Source organism: Astyanax mexicanus, chromosome 2 (genome assembly GCF_023375975.1).
Source record: "Astyanax mexicanus isolate ESR-SI-001 chromosome 2, AstMex3_surface, whole genome shotgun sequence".
Classification (NCBI taxonomy): domain Eukaryota; kingdom Metazoa; phylum Chordata; class Actinopteri; order Characiformes; family Acestrorhamphidae; genus Astyanax; species Astyanax mexicanus.
In genome coordinates this window covers 12,216,370-12,234,190 of record NC_064409.1, presented here as the reverse complement: position 1 = coordinate 12,234,190, position 17,821 = coordinate 12,216,370, and the positions used below count along the sequence as shown (strand labels likewise).

The window sequence follows — 17,821 nt, the reverse complement described above, 5'->3', positions numbered from 1 at the left end:
TCTGACCTTTATTGTGTTGTCAATTCTCTAAGATGCCTTTCCAGCTGCCAAAATCTCACTACCTTTCAGTGCATGTAAAATGAGCCTTAACAGACTACCATCAAATTTATTAATAAGGATTAATCTACCGTTACAGTAGATACGAGAATCTGCAGTGTAATCTGTTGCAACCATTGTTTTTCTCTTTTTCCACTGTGACCAGATGATGATAGCCAGATTGCCTGCTTCAACTTGCTGTAACTGGTCTGAAAGTGAACCATTAAAAAATATATATATTTAAAAAAAAAAAGTGCTGCAGACAAACAAGACCATGATTCAGTTGATCAGGATTGAGACCAGCTCTTTAGGTCAAACTAAATTTTGGCCCTTTTGTGCATACTAGGGGAGGAGGACCAGACCAAAACTTGACCAATCATACAAAATTCATGGAACAATTATTCCCGGTTCCAGAAAAAAATGCTAGAATAAAAGCAAAGCAGCTAGGTGAATAATTAATTATTTAGCTACAAAGGAGATTCACAGAAGAAGTAAGTTTGCTACTTGTTAATTTATCTGTAATAGAAAAAAGCAGCACAAGAATTTTGTAGGGCTGCAGATAAACCTGTGATATTCAGAAGCACAAAACAGAGCCAAAAAAAAGAAAAGAAAAAAAAAACCCCACAAAACAAACCCAACAAGTGGAACCAAGTCCCACGGCTATTGAGTCAACTCTTGTGTGAACGGATCAGGAGGCCCCAGGTCTCTCCATAAAACTCACTGGATTAGGGATTAACCCCTATTCCCCACTGGTCACCAGAATCTATTTGGTAGCTGAAAAGCCAGGAAGACATGGGTCTCCTTGTTTCAGAGGATTTGAATCCTATTCAGGGGGAGCTGGAATCAAAGACCACTAAATGCATCACAGACATCAGCATGAGTCCCGGGAGAAAAGCCCCTCAGCGCTCCTCTTCTGTTGATGGCACAAAGCACAGCCCCCCCCCAACCTTTTTCTCCTTGTGTTCACAATACTGATTGGATATTAAAATGCCCTCTGCGTTTTCTGTGTGCACAACGGACTCAGTGGGTGTCTTAAGCTGTCTCCAGAGTGTAATTTAGAGCGTAGGGGAATGGGATGGGGTGGGAAGAACTCTGGTGCTCTTGGTTTAGCGCTCTCCCAGCTCCTCCTCCTCCTTCTTCAGGGGTCTGAGGAGCAAGCTGCCATCCCTCTCCTCCACACGGAAGCCCATTTCCCTCAGCACCGTGTCGTCAGCCACCCCCTGCCTCCTCAGGCCCTGCACCAGCTTCTGGTTCTCCAGGTTATGTTCAAGAATGTTGCGGATGGCAAAGACTGCCCATTGGCTTATGACTGGATTAAGAGTGAAGGACAAATATTAAAAAATGGGGAAAAGGGCATAATTAGCTAGAGCAGGGGTCGGCAACCTTTGAGACATGGAGTGCCAATTTTAACATTTCTTGTCAATGAGTGTGCCACTATCAACAATAATGGTAAAAAAAACACACACAAACTACGGGAATATGTTCTACAAATTTGGATTTTTTTTTTACATAGAAAATGTGCTTTACAAATAAAATTATTATTATTATTATTATTATTATTATTATTATTATTGTTGTTGTGTAATCAGAATAACAGTGAGTCCAGCTCTGGATTAACGTGGCTTTATAGATAAGCGTAATTTGCACTGAATTAATATATCTTGCCTACCAGTCAGTGTGATCCCTGTCCTTGCTTTTCTTGGCTGAGCTTTCTTATCTGGGGGTTGTAGTTTGTCCCTTTTAATTGTAAACATGACTCGAAATTGTCCGTCGTCAAACGGCTGTGGATAGGGCTCAGCACACTTTTCATGTGCGAAAATACCTGCTCACACAGGTATGTTGAGCCGAACACTGCCAAGAGGGCCAATGCAATGCTCTTGAGACAGCCGAACTTTTCTAGTGCAGATGTCCAGCGTGCGAGGATGCAGGCTCCGTGCTGTTGCACAGGGGTGGATTCTAACTGCTTTCGGAGCTCTGCAAACTTCGTCACCTACAGTGGTGAGCTCTTCAGCTCTATCAGCTGCATCTCCACGTCCTGTACATCCATCCAGTCGATCAGAGCTGCGACACGATCTTTGACATACACAAAACCATAGTCTTACATCCAGGAGGGCTGAAATACCCTAGCTTTGTTTTTTAAGCTGGAAGCTCTGTCATCTGTTGTAACGCTATTAGGTGGGCTAACTGATTTTGATTAGGCTAAATTTAAACATGGGTCTGTGGGAAAGTGGGCGGGAGCTGAGTGCAGAGCATTGAGGAGCGAATTCGATTGAAGGGTCGTGCTGTCAGTCTGATTTTTTTTTTTTTTTTTTTTTGCTGATGCTGGTTCAGCGTGTCGCGTGCCAGTGATTATGCCTTGGCGTGCCAGCAGTGGCACGCGTGCCATAGGTTGCCGACCCCTGAGCTAGAGCATGTTTGGTGTCAAAAGTCTATATGCCACCAATGATCATCACATATTACATATAGTCATCACATATTGCTTTAACAATATTGGGTTGGTAATTAACCTCAATTAGACTTCTGATACTGTAGTGTTAATGCTTTTTTTAAAATAATAAAAGTTCATCTATTAGCATTTAAAAGTAAAGTACCTACCATATTGCAGCCAATAATTTGTTATTTTGAGGAATACACTAAAGAAATAAGTAGTTTTTTTTTTCACTTTAAGAAACAGTGCTTCATTATATGCATTTATATGAGTTCACGAAAATCAAGTAAAGAAGAAGAAAAAACAGCACTAAAGCAACATTATGAAAGAATTGGTATTTTTTTGCTTATGGGCTCCCCCTACAGTTCAATAACACATTACTGGCAACTACAAACTGCATGATTACCTCTCTTCCCTCTCATGGACAACTACAGTGACATTCCAAAAGTCATGGGATAGCATGTGTAACTTCATGGGTCTGCTTGGGAAAAACAACTGTATAAGTGAGGTGCTATCTTGTGAGTAAAGTTTAACACTGGACAGTGTGCTCATGGCAAGGCGACACATAAGAATATGAGCAAGGCTTGAGAGTAGGTTTCAGATGAGTGTGACATTAATTTCCTGAAACTGTGCTGGAATTCAACATTCCTCCATCATTCAGCATGTCTATTTGTATAGATAACGATGTCAGATACCAAACATGTTTTGGCTAATTGACTACATACCGGTACACTAAAAAACTGGAAAACTAAGTAACATTTTTTACATTACTACTGTTATTAATTTAATGTATTTGAGCATATTTAAAATAAATGAAGAACTAGAAGGACTAAGAAGTTTTTTCCTTATGCACACAACCTAAAATAACACTACTACTTATACTATTAGTAGTATACTGTACTTTACACAGGTGGTCAGATGTTAGAAAGCCTGGCTTAGCTGCTTCTCCTTTAGAGAAAAGAAGCTAAACCTTTGGTGCCCACAGAACAACACAGTCGCGTACGGCCTGCAGGGAACCAGAAACGCTTTTCGGGGTAGTGCAACTACAGTGCCAACATCAACCAGAGAGACTTCACTAACACGGCTATGACCAATCAGATTGTCGAGTTATTAATGATGCGTTTAATGTTTAATTGGCTTGGCAGGAGCGAAGTCAATATCATAAAAATGCTTAATGTCTCAAAATTTCATTTAAGCAGCCGTTTCGGGCCAGGGTTTCAATCAAGTGTCGAACATCAGTTAAAACGACTCTCTCTCCTCACCACATAATTACTCACTGAATGAATACATATATTTAGCTCTATAAACTATTATGACCAGATATTTTACAAAGGACGACTGATGAGCGAGGCAGAGAAAATGATCAGGGAATCAGCACTGGAATGCCTCGTCACACCAGGGGATTTCTTCCATTTGCTTGAGGCTGTGTTAGGTGGAGTGCCTTATGACGGTTGGGCACAACAGTGGCCGTGAACTACAGCCAATAACATCCATATTTTGACCCTGATAGAGTGATCACACATAGTGTGGTAAACCCTCCATTAGTAATGGAAGCTGAGGGGCTTTTTTGCTGTGCTATTTTCACTTTAACAAGTGATATTTCAGCGTTTTTTGTGGCGGTTGCTGCTAAACCAGAAGATTGTCATTACAGCGACCGCAGCGGCACAGTGAGGGGGGCTGACAGAGAGAGTCAAGACCAAGGATACATGGATTGTTGCTGTCAATGCTGCAGTTGTCCAGGATAAGGGCTAAACCGTCCAGTTCTCTGACCTGGGGAGACACATGGAAAAGAAAGTGAGGACAGTTTAACAGCGTCTGACGGCTAATTATCAGCACGTAGCAGTTACTGCAAGCTAAGGGTGTTATAGGCCAGATCAGTTAAAACAAAACGACTTTCCAAGCAACATAAGCGCATGTGGTGAAGTTTTGGTTTGGATCAGTCTTGTGAGGCTGCGCTGGTTTCTGTCATATACTGTATCTCACTGTACATTAACCAACATGTTCATGTAACTTAAGAAGGGTCATAAACCACCTCAGTGCAGGGAGGAAAAAAAAACAGAGAGGTTAACTACAGGCCTATTCATTCTGTGCTATATGGAGGGACAGCCAGGAGAATGTAAGCGATAAGCCAGTTCCAGGAATGAAACTCTAACAAAATAACTGAAGTCAGCACATCTTTGTGCCAGTGCAGACCCAATATGCTACAAGCAGTGGAACCCATGAGAATGCAGATACAAGCAGCAGCCTTTATAAATGAAGGATTACACGGTCAAATAGTGAGAGGACAATCTCTGGGTCCCTCGCTATTGTTTTTTGCCCTCTGACCCTCCCTTGTGTGCCCTGACCCCATTTAACAGGGCTGGTGGTACACGTCTCTTGCTCACAACTGACTGAATGGGACACATCTCAAAAGGGTGAAAATTCCGTCATCACAGGAGAGTCCTCACAATGGAATTCATTAAAAAGAGAGACAGAGAACAAAGTGGAAAACAGCTCAGGGAGGGGAAGAAGAGATGATACAAGCAAAGAGATTCAGATTGGTTCTGGAGCCTTTATCAGGACATGCTAATCCCTAGATTAGTTTTCAAGGAGGTAGGCTGCACCAACAAAAAGACAGAACTGAAGCAGTTAATAGTCAATAAGGGTCTAAAACCACAACGAGGGAGTTCACAGCAGATGGCTTTCCGTGCTCAATTTGAAGCGCGGAAGCAAAGTCTAAGGTTTCCTCTTTCCATCTACTGTTCATTTCTGAAAATCGGTCTACTTAATAATAATGTGTACAATTTGTTGGGGCAGAAACCTGAGTGGTGGAGATTATCCAGAAAACAAGAGGAAAAAGATGTCTGTAGCTTCAGCTTTTCACTGTCTAGAATCATATCATCCATACATTGGTGATTTTCAACAAAACTTTAAATAAACACTTTACATTAAGATGTGAGTTTTAATACTGATGATTAAAAGCTAACATAAACCAGCATTACTAGAATTATGATGCTAGTGCTAATTGGTCACCACAAATTTCAATTTAGAGTGTGGAATATTCTATTTCTTTTAAGTGTCCCTTAAACCAATGGGAGCCCAATGTTGAATTAGGAGATCTACCACACTGTGGATTTTAGCTCCAATGTTAAAATAACACACCTAATACAGGAAATAAATCATATATATATATTTTTGTCTATAGTTTGACTGCACTGGTTGGTTTTAAACTTTGCAATTTGTCTATGGTTTTCTTTTAATGCAGAAAAAAAAATCAAAGTGCATCAAAATGTGTCGCAGCAAAACACATCAGAAAGTTCTCCCTGCTTATTGGTCAGAGCTGGCAGAAATTAAATACAGGAAGAAGGTCCTATGTTGTGGACTAGTGCACATTTCTGTGCAGTTTAACATAGGGCAACAGTTACATATGGCACCCTATAATAGCTGTAATAATTATCTTGGTAATTTACCAGGAATAACTACACTGTTTAACCGTTTAGCTCAAACTTTTGGAATACATCTGGTAAGTGGGTTTGATCAAGGCTGAATCACATTCTAAATACAAAAGAACCTCAGGAGTTCATTTGAGAAGGGCACAGAGAAGTTGCCCTCTTGCAGTTCTTAGTGGAGGGTACTGGCTGCCATCTGGTTGTGCATTCTGCATTCTAACAGTTTTGTGGCTGGGAGTCTTGTATGATGTACCTGATCCTGGTTGATTGTGTGGCTGTGGCATAGGTTTCCAATCAGTCGGATCAGGTGGGCTTTGAAGCTGAGCGCAGGATGGGCACCAGTACCCCCTGACTTTGTAAAGTTGAACTCCTGAGCCGCACTGAAGACGTTCCTACTGGTTTTCCCCAGCAAGTGGACTTCCTTCAGGAGATCTAAACAAGAGAAAAAATAGTAATCTTTAAATATATACCTCAACTCCCTCCAGCAACCTTGATAAAAGGTTAAACCATTCTTGTGTTTAAGTTTAAACAGATTAAAGCAAGGAAAAAGAACAGATATATAAAGCTGCAGGATGGAGTGCACCTTATAAGGTACAAGCTTAGGTTTAGTAGAAGAATGCAGCTCCATGTATTCCTGTGGTGTGACCTGCCAGTGGACTGAGTTCCCTGCCTTGGCCCATGGTGATGACTGCTTTGTGTGTGTTCTGAATGAGAGTGGCTGAAAACATCACAAACTGGCCAGACGTGCACACTTTCCAGTCATTTGAGTGACCGCAAAATACAGAGACTGAAAAGTATCCCATCACCAAGCAAGCCAAATCTGCTCAACCAAGCAAAACAAATACCTTATATCTAAAAACAAAAGGAAAGAACCTTGCTGTCTAGTAGCATTTGACCTTTCAAACACAACCCCAAATCAGAACAAGTTGGGACAGTATGGAAAAGTGCAAAAAATACATTGATTTTATTTCATTGCAGACACTATGAACCCAAGATATTTTATGTTTTCTCTGCTCAACTTTATTTCATTTGGTAAAACCTATTAATTCCTATATTGTAAGCCCCTTAATATCTACCATTTTTTTCTCTCCTGGGGACAGGTTAGGACTACAGTCAGGCCATATCAGTACAGCAATGTCTTGTATAAAAAAAAAAAAAGAAAATTGTTAGAAAAATTTTGATTTTACAGTAAGCCTACTGCATTCCATCACATAATGCTTCATTCACGGATTCCTGTTAAGCTGACCACCCACAGTTTATTTACCAATGGCTGTTTGGAGAAGGTCTGGGTGATCCTGCAGCGCCATAAATGTTTTCTGGTCAGAGGTCATCTCACAGAGAATATCCAGAAGTGTGATCACTGCCAAGGCTTTCTTTACAAACACAAACCAATAAAGAGATCAGGGACTGCTCCAGTGATTGAAATACACACTGATTTTTATACACTTTGGTCACTGGAGTATTTTAAATAGTTACCTGATCATCTGCTGATGAGACAGAGCTAAGAGAAAGAACATCTCTGCAGCTGTGCTGGAAGCAGGTGGCTAGAAACTGGGCTGTTTTCAGAGGAATCAGACAGTCCTCTTTACCTTCCCCAAGTTGGGCTGAGATCAGATCCAGTAAAGTAAGCCTTTAAAAAAACAAAGAGGAAAAAAAATACTTTCTGAGTGAGCTCTGAATTGCTTTAACCATATAACAGTACACTGTAAATACATATAACATGTAATAATGCATGTAATACATACTCTATTTTTTGTCTTAATGTAGCACAGTACTTAGGCAGACATGGTATCTCACACATTTGTTTTATTTTTTGTTTCTTTTAAACACAACAACAAAAACAATGTAATAATGTAAATCTTAAATAGAACCCTGTGGGACTTAAAAGATACTAACTTACATGGCTATCAAAAGAAATTAAAACATGAATATTATTCTTAAGGTTTAGCATATTAACCACAATTATTCCAGAAAACCACATCAAATAAAAACAAAATGATTTCACTTTAGTATTAACAAGTAGCACATCTAAACTAAACAGTGTGGCTGTATTATTTATTAAATACATCATGGAAATATTGGAATCAGTCAATATTCAAAATTAAGGCACTCAGATGGGATCAGTGGACTGGACTGGACATTCTGAGTAAAACAAGAATCAAAAACACAAACTGTAGATAAAGATGTGTTTGGGATAACAAGGGCATAAATGTCTGTATTTTCTGCAGTGAGAACTATAACATTTTCCTATCAACTGGCAGCTGAACTTTATTGCACTGAAGTTCTGGCCCACACATTATTAAGGTACGTAAGTGTTTGCCAGAGCTCTACATTACTGTCTTCCATCTCTCCAGCCTGCTGCACACACGGAACACTTATGTGTCTTTTTATTGGTTTTATTTTCCCCTCGACTAGTACTTCCACTGGCTACTGGTTTTAAAATTCACATGCATGCAGTTGGAAAAAATAAGTATTCTGGAGAAAGAACACAAAGTTTAAAACTGGCTTATTTCTGCTCTCACATCCCCAGATCATCTGCGCAGACAATCACTGTTAAAAGAGGGTGGGGTACACCCAGTTTCCAGAAAAGAAAAAGTATGGATCAGTTCAATACATGGTTTGCGTCACACGACTCGAAACAGATACTGTACTATGACGAACAAAAAAAAATAATAAACACTGGTCTCCCACTGAGATACTGTTAATTAATAAGTACAGCCTAAACATTATCTAGATTACAACCCCTGGCAAAAAGTATGGAATCACCAGTCTTGGATGAGCACTCCTTCAGACATTTCATTCTGTAAAACAAACTCTGATCAAAAACATGATACAATAATAAGGTCATTCCAAAGTGCAACTTGTTGGCTTTCAGGAACACTCAAAGAAATGAAGAAAAAACATTGTGGAAGTCAGTGAATGTTACTTTTATTGACCAACCACAGGGAAAAAAATATGGAATCACTCAATTCTGAGGAAAAAAGTATGGAATCACTCAAATTGAAGGTAGAAAATAAGGACACACCCAGTCAATTTCCTTTCTCTAAATGGACACCTGCCTCAGATTAGATCTGCTCGTTAGTCTGCAGTTAAAAACACCTGCAGTCATGACACCTTGGAGGGCTGCTGGACGAATTAGAGTGGCAAGAACCATGGCTCCAACAAGAGAAATGTCTCTTGAAACAAAAGAGAGGATTGTGAAACTTCTTGAAGAAGGTAACTCTTCACGCATGGTTGCTAAAGATGTGGGCTGTTCACAGTCAGCTGTATCCAAGATATGGACCAAATACAAACAGCATGGAATGGTTGTTAAAGCCAAGCGTACTGGTAGACCGAGAAAGACATCAAAGCGTCAAGACAAGCTACTTAAGGCCATTTGTCTTGAAAACCGAAAAAGTACAACTAAACAGATGAAGCATAAATGGGAAGAAGCTGGAGCCAATGTATGTGACCGAACCGTAAGAAATCGCCTAAAGGAAATGGGATTTCAATACAGGAAAGCTAAAAGAAAACCATCATTGACACCTAAACATAAAAGAACAAGACTGCAGTGGGCTAAGGAGAGGCAATCATGGACTGTGGATGACTGGATGAAAGTTATCTTCAGTGATGAGTCAAGAATCTGCATTGGACAAGGTGATGATGCTGGAACTTTTGTTTGGTGCCGTTCCAGTGAGATTTATGAAGAGGCCTGCCTGAAGAAAACAACCAAATTTCCACAGTCCTTGATGATATGGGGCTGCATGTCAGGCAAAGGCACTGGGGAGATGACTGTGGTTAATTCTTCTATCAATGCACAAGTTTACATTGACATTTTGGACAGTTTTCTCATCCCTTCAATTGAACAGATGTTTGGAGATAATGAAATAATTTTCCAAGATGACAATGCATCGTGCCATAGGGCAAAAACAGTGAAGGCATTCCTTGGAGAAAGACACATTCAGTCGATGTCGTGGCCTGCAAATAGTCCAGATCTCAACCCAATTGAAAACCTGTGGTGGAAATTGAAAAAAATGGTCCACAAGAAGGCTTCGACCTGCAAAGCTGATCTGGCAACTGCTATCAAAGAGAGTTGGCACCAAATTGATGCAGAATACTGTTTGTCACTCATCAAGTCCATGCCTCAGAGACTGAAAGCCGTTATAAAAGCCAAAGGTGGTGCAACTAAATACTAGTGATGTATTTTGAATCATCTTTTGTTTATCTGTTTTTCATGATTCCATACTTTTTTCCTCAGAATTGAGTGATTCCATATTTTTTTCCCTGTGGTTGGTCAATAAAAGTAACATTCACTGACTTCCACAATGTTTTTTCTTAATTTCTTTGAGTGTTCCTGAAAGCCAACAAGTTGCACTTTGGAATGACCTTATTATTGTATCATGTTTTTGATCAGAGTTTGTTTTACAGAATGAAATGTCTGAAGGAGTGCTCATCCAAGACTGGTGATTCCATACTTTTTGCCAGGGGTTGTATCAGTGACAGAATAAAGCAAGAAAAAAAAAAAAAAAAAACAAGTGTTGGGTCACTCTCGCCAGAAAGACAGAAGAGAGGAGTAGGAGGAATGGGAGAGATAAACAAGACTAGCAAAACAAAGTTTAGGTTTTGCTTTAATAGCAAAACCTAAACCTGGATAGGTAAAGCTAAAACGTGATAGGTAAAGCTGAACCTAGAGAGGATTAGAAGTATTTTTTATGATATCATAGAAATTACTTCTAATCCTCTCTAGGTTCAGCTTTACCTATCAAGTTTTAGCTTTACCTATCAAGTTTTAGCTTTACCTATCCAGGTTTAGCTTTACCTATCCAGGTTTAGCTTTCCCTATCCACGTTTAGCTTTCCCTATCCACGTTTAGCTTTACCTATCCAGGTTTAGCTTTCCCTATCCACGTTTAGCTTTACCTATCCACGTTTAGCTTTACCTATCCAGGTTCAGCTTTAGCTTTAACTATAGCTCGCTAGGTTGCTCATACTTGAAAAAATAGCGGACCCAAGTTAGCATTGTGATTGGCCAGGGGTCCTCTTATCAAGGAAATACAGCAGAGATTTATTAAAGCTTGGAGAGACATTCATTAGACATATATTGTACATTTACATTGTTGGTTCCGAGAAGCAAAAATAACATAATCAGAAAGAACGCTCAGATTTATGTTCCCAGGGGCTTTAATATGTGTTTTATAGTGTCCAGAAGATCTTCCTCTGGTTATTCTGTGATTAATAAAACACAAGATCTAAGCCAATTCAATACTTTAGACATTTAATCCAGCTTCGCTTATATAAAATTCTTTACCTTTCTTGATCAGTCATCTCTGTATACATCCTTTCAATGAGTTTAGATGATCTGAAGAAATGTTGGGTGACAATCAGCACCCTGCAAAACACAGTATACATATCTTACAGACAGACAAAATCAGCCTGAAACTGAAATGTGCTCCAGAAAAAAAACCTGCTTGTATTAAGTGTGCAGAATGCGTGTATATTTCAGTGGGTTTTAGTATTGTGGCCCAGTATGTAACCGTACATGCAGAAACTCCCCTCAGATGATTTTAACTTACGTCCAGTCTACTTCTGGCAGAGTCCGGCACAACTCAGTGACCTTCAGCACCACCTTCAGCTGCTCCGGTTCTGTCCCCAGCTGCTCTATTTTGTCCTCATCCAGACAGGTGTGAAGCACCATGCACGTATACGCTATAGTCTTCTCATCAGGAAGCTCCAGCAAATCCCTGGAAAGAAAAGGAAAGAAGCCCTAAATCAGAGGCACGACTCATTCAGGGCACCAACACATATGGAACCCATCTTACTGTTAAGAGCTTCAAACAATGATTTTGAAATACTGTTGGTTGGTCTGGTGCAAATTCACTTACGAAAATATGTGTGGAAAACCATGGTCCCAAATGTCAGTTTTGCAGAGAGGGTTCCCAACTGCAATGTTACCGAGAAATTGAATCCCACATCGAAGTGCTGCCAAAACAGAGATGTGGACAACCCACCACTCAAATCACTCTTAAATGCAAATCTAGTGTAGACAGATTAACATTCTACAATACAACATGCTACTGATCTAGACAAGCAAGGTTCAAGATTAGATATACAATGATAGGAACATTATGGACTAATTTTGATTTCCATTATTTTTTATGTATATTTTTACACAGTTGTGTGCAAAACTGTGGGCACCTCTGTTCAAAATATCTGTTACTAGAGTTGAGTACTGTTCACATTTAAACTAATACTGGTACCAGGCCCTAAAACCACCAGTCAGTCACTAAAGCATAATTTGAACACATTGTAATGTGTGTCTCTGATATGATGTGCTTCTAAATATATAGGAGTCAAAGCGGCAAGGACAGTGAAGCACTAACTCACAGACACAAAGTATCAGCCCAAAGCAAACACACAAGTTCAGTTTCACAGAAAGATGAAGCCTATTCTAAGACTTTATTTGCTTTTAAATGAAAATCTATAATTAAAATGCTGTGTAGTTCAAGACTAGGCTTAATCCCTGAGAAACTGCACCATTATGTGCAAAGAAAGACCACACTTGAGATCATTTAAGCCTACCACTGCACTGGCTGTGTGTTACACATGAACCTAATTTTGGCTGATTTTGATGTGATTTAGTACTTAATAGTACCAGTTTAATTAAAATCTCAATATTTTGTTTTGCATCACTGAATTAATATTTAAAACACGGAAATGACTGAAATGATTACTTACATTTAAAAACTGGTGACATTTTTTCCCTGCACTGTTTACACCACGATCGCTAGATAGCAGTGTTGTACTCTGTCCCACTGTCTAAATCCCACTGTTATAACTGCATAAAATTAGACTTTTCCTTTATTCAGATTTTGAAAATAAACTGTACAGTTTAAACAATTGCAACAACTGCATTTAAACAATTGCAATATCACATTGATTACAGTACTGCATTATATTGAATTGTAAGCCCAGTATCATAATAGTATTATATTGCCAAGTTCATGCCAATATGCAGTCCTACCATAAAGGTCCGATAAATCATTCCTAAAGGATTTTTGGAGTCCAAGATGGATTTTGATTGGCCTCTCTAACAAAACTATGAACAGTTTGTTTGGAAGGTTATCTTGGACCAGATCTCAGTTCGACCTCCATAATTTCTGTTAACTGCAATTTCTTTATTACATTTATGATCTGAGGAACTGACTAACTAAAAAGCTTTCCTATCCTCTTTAAGCCTTCTCCAGCTTTGTATGCATCAATTATTTAAATTCCTACACAGATGAGCCTATGGCTGCCGATTGTTGTAACAAGGTTTAAGGATAAAATGAGCAAAGATGCATTGGATATTTAGTCAGAAACATGCCTACACAGCATTTTGAATATAGATATAATCTGAAACCCACCCAGTGTGAATTTACTTTCTGCCACACTTTTTTGTACCTGTTACCTCATTTTTTTTAGAAAAAAAAAAAAAAAAACATGCACACTTGACATTGGACTGGACATGTTCCCTCAAATAAATTTACCGCCCTTGATCTAAACTCTGTGTGGTTCTTCACATTGACCAGAATTTGGCCCCTTTGATTTAAGCTTTAGGTAAAGAGACTTACCATCAAAAAGGTAATCTGAGACTCCAGAAGCAAGCTTGAGAAGCTTTCTCAAAATCTCTAATGATACCTGGATACAGCCTTGATCTCTACAGAAAAAGAGAAAAATATAGTAACTACATTGGACTGTATTGTTTTGAGATTGTAAATGACAATGTTTTTACCACAAAATGTGAACTGTACTCTTCAGAGAGTTAACCATCCAAACCAAACCATTTCCACACAAATGGTATAGGCACACTGTATGATAACAGGTTTTGCAGGCACAATATTACAATACTAACAATTTTATACAGACATAGTACCCAGCACCACCAGTAAGCTACCTTAAAAAACACTGGTTGCGGGAACACTGCACACAGGCATTTCGTTGAGCTCTGAAACATTCGGCCGTAAGCTGAAGACACAGCAAAGCGGACTGCTGTTCATCATTCACGTCACTTAAAACCTGAATCTCCTCTGAGAGCCTGGACAGCACTGCAGACAGTCTCTCAAGGACATCCACCTCGACATTGAATCTGTGAACACAAAACATTGGTTACGATTAGATTAGTAATCAGCCAGCAGCACAAGTCAGGATGGAGCAACAGATGAAGTGTTTGTGTGTTTAATATAATCTATGAGTAGCAATCTCTGTAATAGCAGACAACAAGGTACTCTGTACATGCAGGACTTTTTGAGAAAATAATAAGCAAAGCTTCTGGACATACATATTATGTGAACAAATAAAAAATAGTATTATAATGTTATATGCACCAATGTGTTAGCTTTCCTGAAGCTCATAATTACAAAAAGGCTGTGGCCAGACTATTTAAGTGAAAAATAACAAAAATTTTCATTATATTGTTTTAATACAGTTTGTTAAAAGGTAAAATGTAAGGCAAAAACATGTTACATTTGTTCCAAAAGTTATATTGGTGTGTCCAGTCTCTCTGTTAATTGTAAATGTGGATATCAGCACTGGTATACAGTATAAACACATGTAAATTAACTGAACTTTTTCCTATAACTTACAATGTCACATTAATTACATTATCAATGTATTGTACAATAAGTGTCCTCAATAATAATTGAAAATGCTTATAAAATCTATTTTTATATATGTTTCTATGTTTATTTGTGTGTTTGTTGACATATGTAAAAGTGAACAGTATCAAAGTCAGTCTAATGACAAATATTTCCATAAATGTGACTCCCTACACACAGAGTGGACTGTAGTAGATGGAGAAAAGAGTATATATTTCCCAAACTATGATTAATTACAAATTAAGTTGTCTTTTTAAAGGGTTTTATTGCTTTTTAATGCTATTATATTATCATTATGTTAGTGGCATTTATTGGTCTTAAAATGACAATTTCTGGAACGGCATATTATATTTTATATTAAAAAAATGATTGTGACACACCTAAACGTAGACCTAAACTCTAGCTAAATTATAATTTATTTCTTGTGTATCAATCATTTGAGTAGAAAACCTAGCTACTTACAAACTTGTTAGGTAACCAACTCTCTAATTGAGGTTAACTTTAATTAAATAACTTTTTTTTAATCTTTAGCAAAACGAAGTTATAAACTACTAAACTATATTACGGTTTATTAATGACCAAATATTACTTATTTTCATTGTAATTAGGTTTTAATACAGTTTGTTGTGAGAGTGTGTGGAGTAGCCTGTCACAGCCTCAGCAGCAGCTAGTTAATGTTAGCTAACCGCTAGCAGCACCGCGGTACTGCGTGTTCGCTCTGCCCGAACCTGAGCTCTTCATCTCGGAAATTGTTGGTCGCGGCCTGCAGGACAGCGAGGAGCTGCAGATTTAACCTGTCTGCAAGTAAATCCTCCAGGTTCACAGACTTCAGGCTCCACATGCTTTCTGTCACACAGCCACAGGGACTGCGAGCCGCTACAACAACCCCAGCAGCAACACAGAGAGAGAGAAAATCCACATATCAAAATAAAAGTCCACTAAAATAAGTTATTAACTGTATGTGGACCGTTTCCCCGAACTGACACATGAGATACATGTTAAAAAGTAAACGTTTTTTATGAAATCTTTATCCACACCTAAGACTACACAGGCTACACAGGTCTCATAAAGCAATTTTTCCTACTGTATAATTGTACATTTTTTAGAAATTGTTTACTTTCACAGTCACTGAAAAATCATTAATATAGATAATTAACGTATACTAATAATCAACTTAATTGAGTTTTGCACATCTATATGTTTCTGTTGTGAGCAGAGTAAATAGCTTACGATTGTTTTTTGTTCTTATTTTCTCAGTCATATTTGAAATTATTTAGATGATTTAAAAATAACAAATGTTAAAAATGAATTATTAAATGCTGCAACTGTTGGGACATTAGTGTTAAAGTTGATTATATTAATTCATTTCATATTAATTAGTTTTGTTTCCACACCTCACAGATATTAAATTCTACAAGGTCTTCACTACTAGATGAATTTAAAATGAAGTGTGAATTAAGTGTTGGGATAACAATTATGCCATGCTCAAAATTATTTATATATTTTTTTTATTTAAATATAAAAAATATATGAGTAATTAAATGTAGTTAAATTAATTAAGTTGAATTTACTACAACTGTACAAGTAGTTCTGCTGTTACATCAGTATTACTCCATGACATCACATTCTCAGCCTACTACTTTAAGGACGACATCACCACCACCACCATTAGAAACCAGGCCATCTGACATTCATTCATCTGAATCAACTGTTCCCAAGGCTTTGAGATCAATGGCTTCATTTTTTCCCCAAACAAGTTGCGGAGACAAGTGTTCCAGCTGCAACAACAAAGGCCAGTGTTCTCTTTTGAATTTTCATGAGTGCTGGACTATTTTTGATCCCTGGCTCCCTGGTCTGTGGTCCATCTCATGTTTTCTCTGGTCTAGGAAATGCAGCAGAGGAAGTTGGTTGAGGCTGAAGAATATAATTACAGGTGGCTGCGTATCAGGCAGCTATCCTCTGGCTAGGGTGGGCCCACAGCTAATACACAGATGGTGTACTGTAGCAACCAAGCCCTAAGATAGACTCACTAATCATTTGAGAAGGAGGCAAACTGAAAGCATCTACTTAATGGCTTATGCACAAGCTGAAAATATTCTGCTCTTGGGCAGAGGGAAGGAATGTGTAGTAAATCGATGATTACTGGAAGAAATAAGTTTGTAAACACTAAGGGACCAAAGTCTGAAGGAGAAAATCCATCCTAATAAGTATTACCCCAAATCAGAAAAGGCTGGGACAGCCATTGGAAATTACATAACGTCAGGCCTGGGACAGTAAAGCAAGAGTGCTGAAGTGTGGGACTGTCACTATCATGTTTTTTAATTTTTAAATTCTGCAGTCAGAACGGCAGACAGGCCAATAATGGTATCAATAATGGTTCTTCCAGTCATGACTTTGTTATGTGTGCAGCATGTAGTTGCCATGGTCTTGTGAAAACATACATGGACATCTCTGGAAGATGTATTTTTCTACATTAGTGCAGCATCATAGATGTGTACTGACACACCCCCATATCATGACAGATACTGGACTTTGGACTTAATGTTACTTTTACCAGTCTGGAGCACACAGCATGCATTTCTTCCAAAAAATACCTGGAACACTGATTCATCTGTCACCAATAGACATTTCCACTGTATGATAGTGGTCAGTTGTTGTATTGCATTTGTTAATTGCACAAAATAATCTGATCTATCTGACCCACAGATGTGTTTGAATGACAATCAAATTGAATCAGTGAGGTCAGAGACTTACACCCTGAAGGCCCATTAGCTCAGTCATCTGCCATGTGATGTAATTACACATCAACTCAAACAGTGAGACAAAAGCTGCAAAGGTCATCTTACTCTAACAATGTTCTGCAGGCCCCGAGACACACAGAGCAGCTGATAGGTGTTACTCTCTTAAGAGCCAAACACTCTTATTTGACATGGGGGATCTCTGCCTCCTTTCTAGAAAAATCACATCTGGCTTTTGTCTCCGTTGTTCCCAGCATTCTCCAACCTAAACTCTCCCTAATCACTCTTGCATCTGACCCCGATTCACTGGGGGGAAACTGGAGTGTGACTGGGTGCCAGAGGATTTTTCTAAGAAGCCCTATTGTAGCAAAGGAGCGATTGCTAAGGAACAAATATCCCAGTGTTTATATTCCCTGTCAGCGCTCCTTTTCTTAGAGGAACACTTGTGACATTTGAGCTCACACGTCGCCAAATTGCAATCAGACTGCCACTAGAAATGTCTGTCTCTTCAACAAACTCTCCATTTGCCTTACAAATGGTATTAGGTGGAGAGAAGCACCCAGTTAATGTGACGTGTTTT

The 17,821-nt window shown here is 38.7% G+C and overlaps 1 protein-coding gene across 1 annotated transcript; it reads right to left on the bottom strand.

Annotated features, from left to right (window-relative positions):
• Positions 1-528: 528 nt before the first annotated feature.
• On the bottom strand, positions 529-15,403 carry atxn10 (ataxin 10). The gene is made up of 11 exons (XM_007232269.4): positions 15,232-15,403; positions 13,804-13,995; positions 13,481-13,566; positions 11,753-11,849; positions 11,444-11,611; positions 11,179-11,259; positions 7,369-7,522; positions 7,157-7,265; positions 6,146-6,324; positions 4,171-4,234; positions 529-1,345 (listed from the first exon to the last, which is right to left on the bottom strand). Exons 1-11 carry the CDS (start codon positions 15,342-15,344, stop codon positions 1,143-1,145), a joined length of 1,446 nt encoding a protein of 481 aa, XP_007232331.3. The 5' UTR covers positions 15,345-15,403; the 3' UTR covers positions 529-1,142.
• Positions 15,404-17,821: the final 2,418 nt, after the last annotated feature.

What these genes read in the sequence shown, in the direction of transcription:
- atxn10 (XM_007232269.4), bottom strand. Translation starts at nt 15,344, where the DNA reads ATGTGGAGCCTGAAGTCTGTGAACCTGGAGGATTTACTTGCAGACAGG. An exon ending in TTCCGAGATGAAGAGCTCAG is followed by an intron (nt 13,996 to 15,231) that starts GTTCGGGCAGAG and finishes TTGTGTTCACAG; the next exon opens with ATTCAATGTCGAGGTGGATG. An exon ending in CATTGACAGCAACAATCCAT is followed by an intron (nt 1,346 to 4,170) that starts GTATCCTTGGTC and finishes CTCTTAATCCAG; the next exon opens with TCATAAGCCAATGGGCAGTC.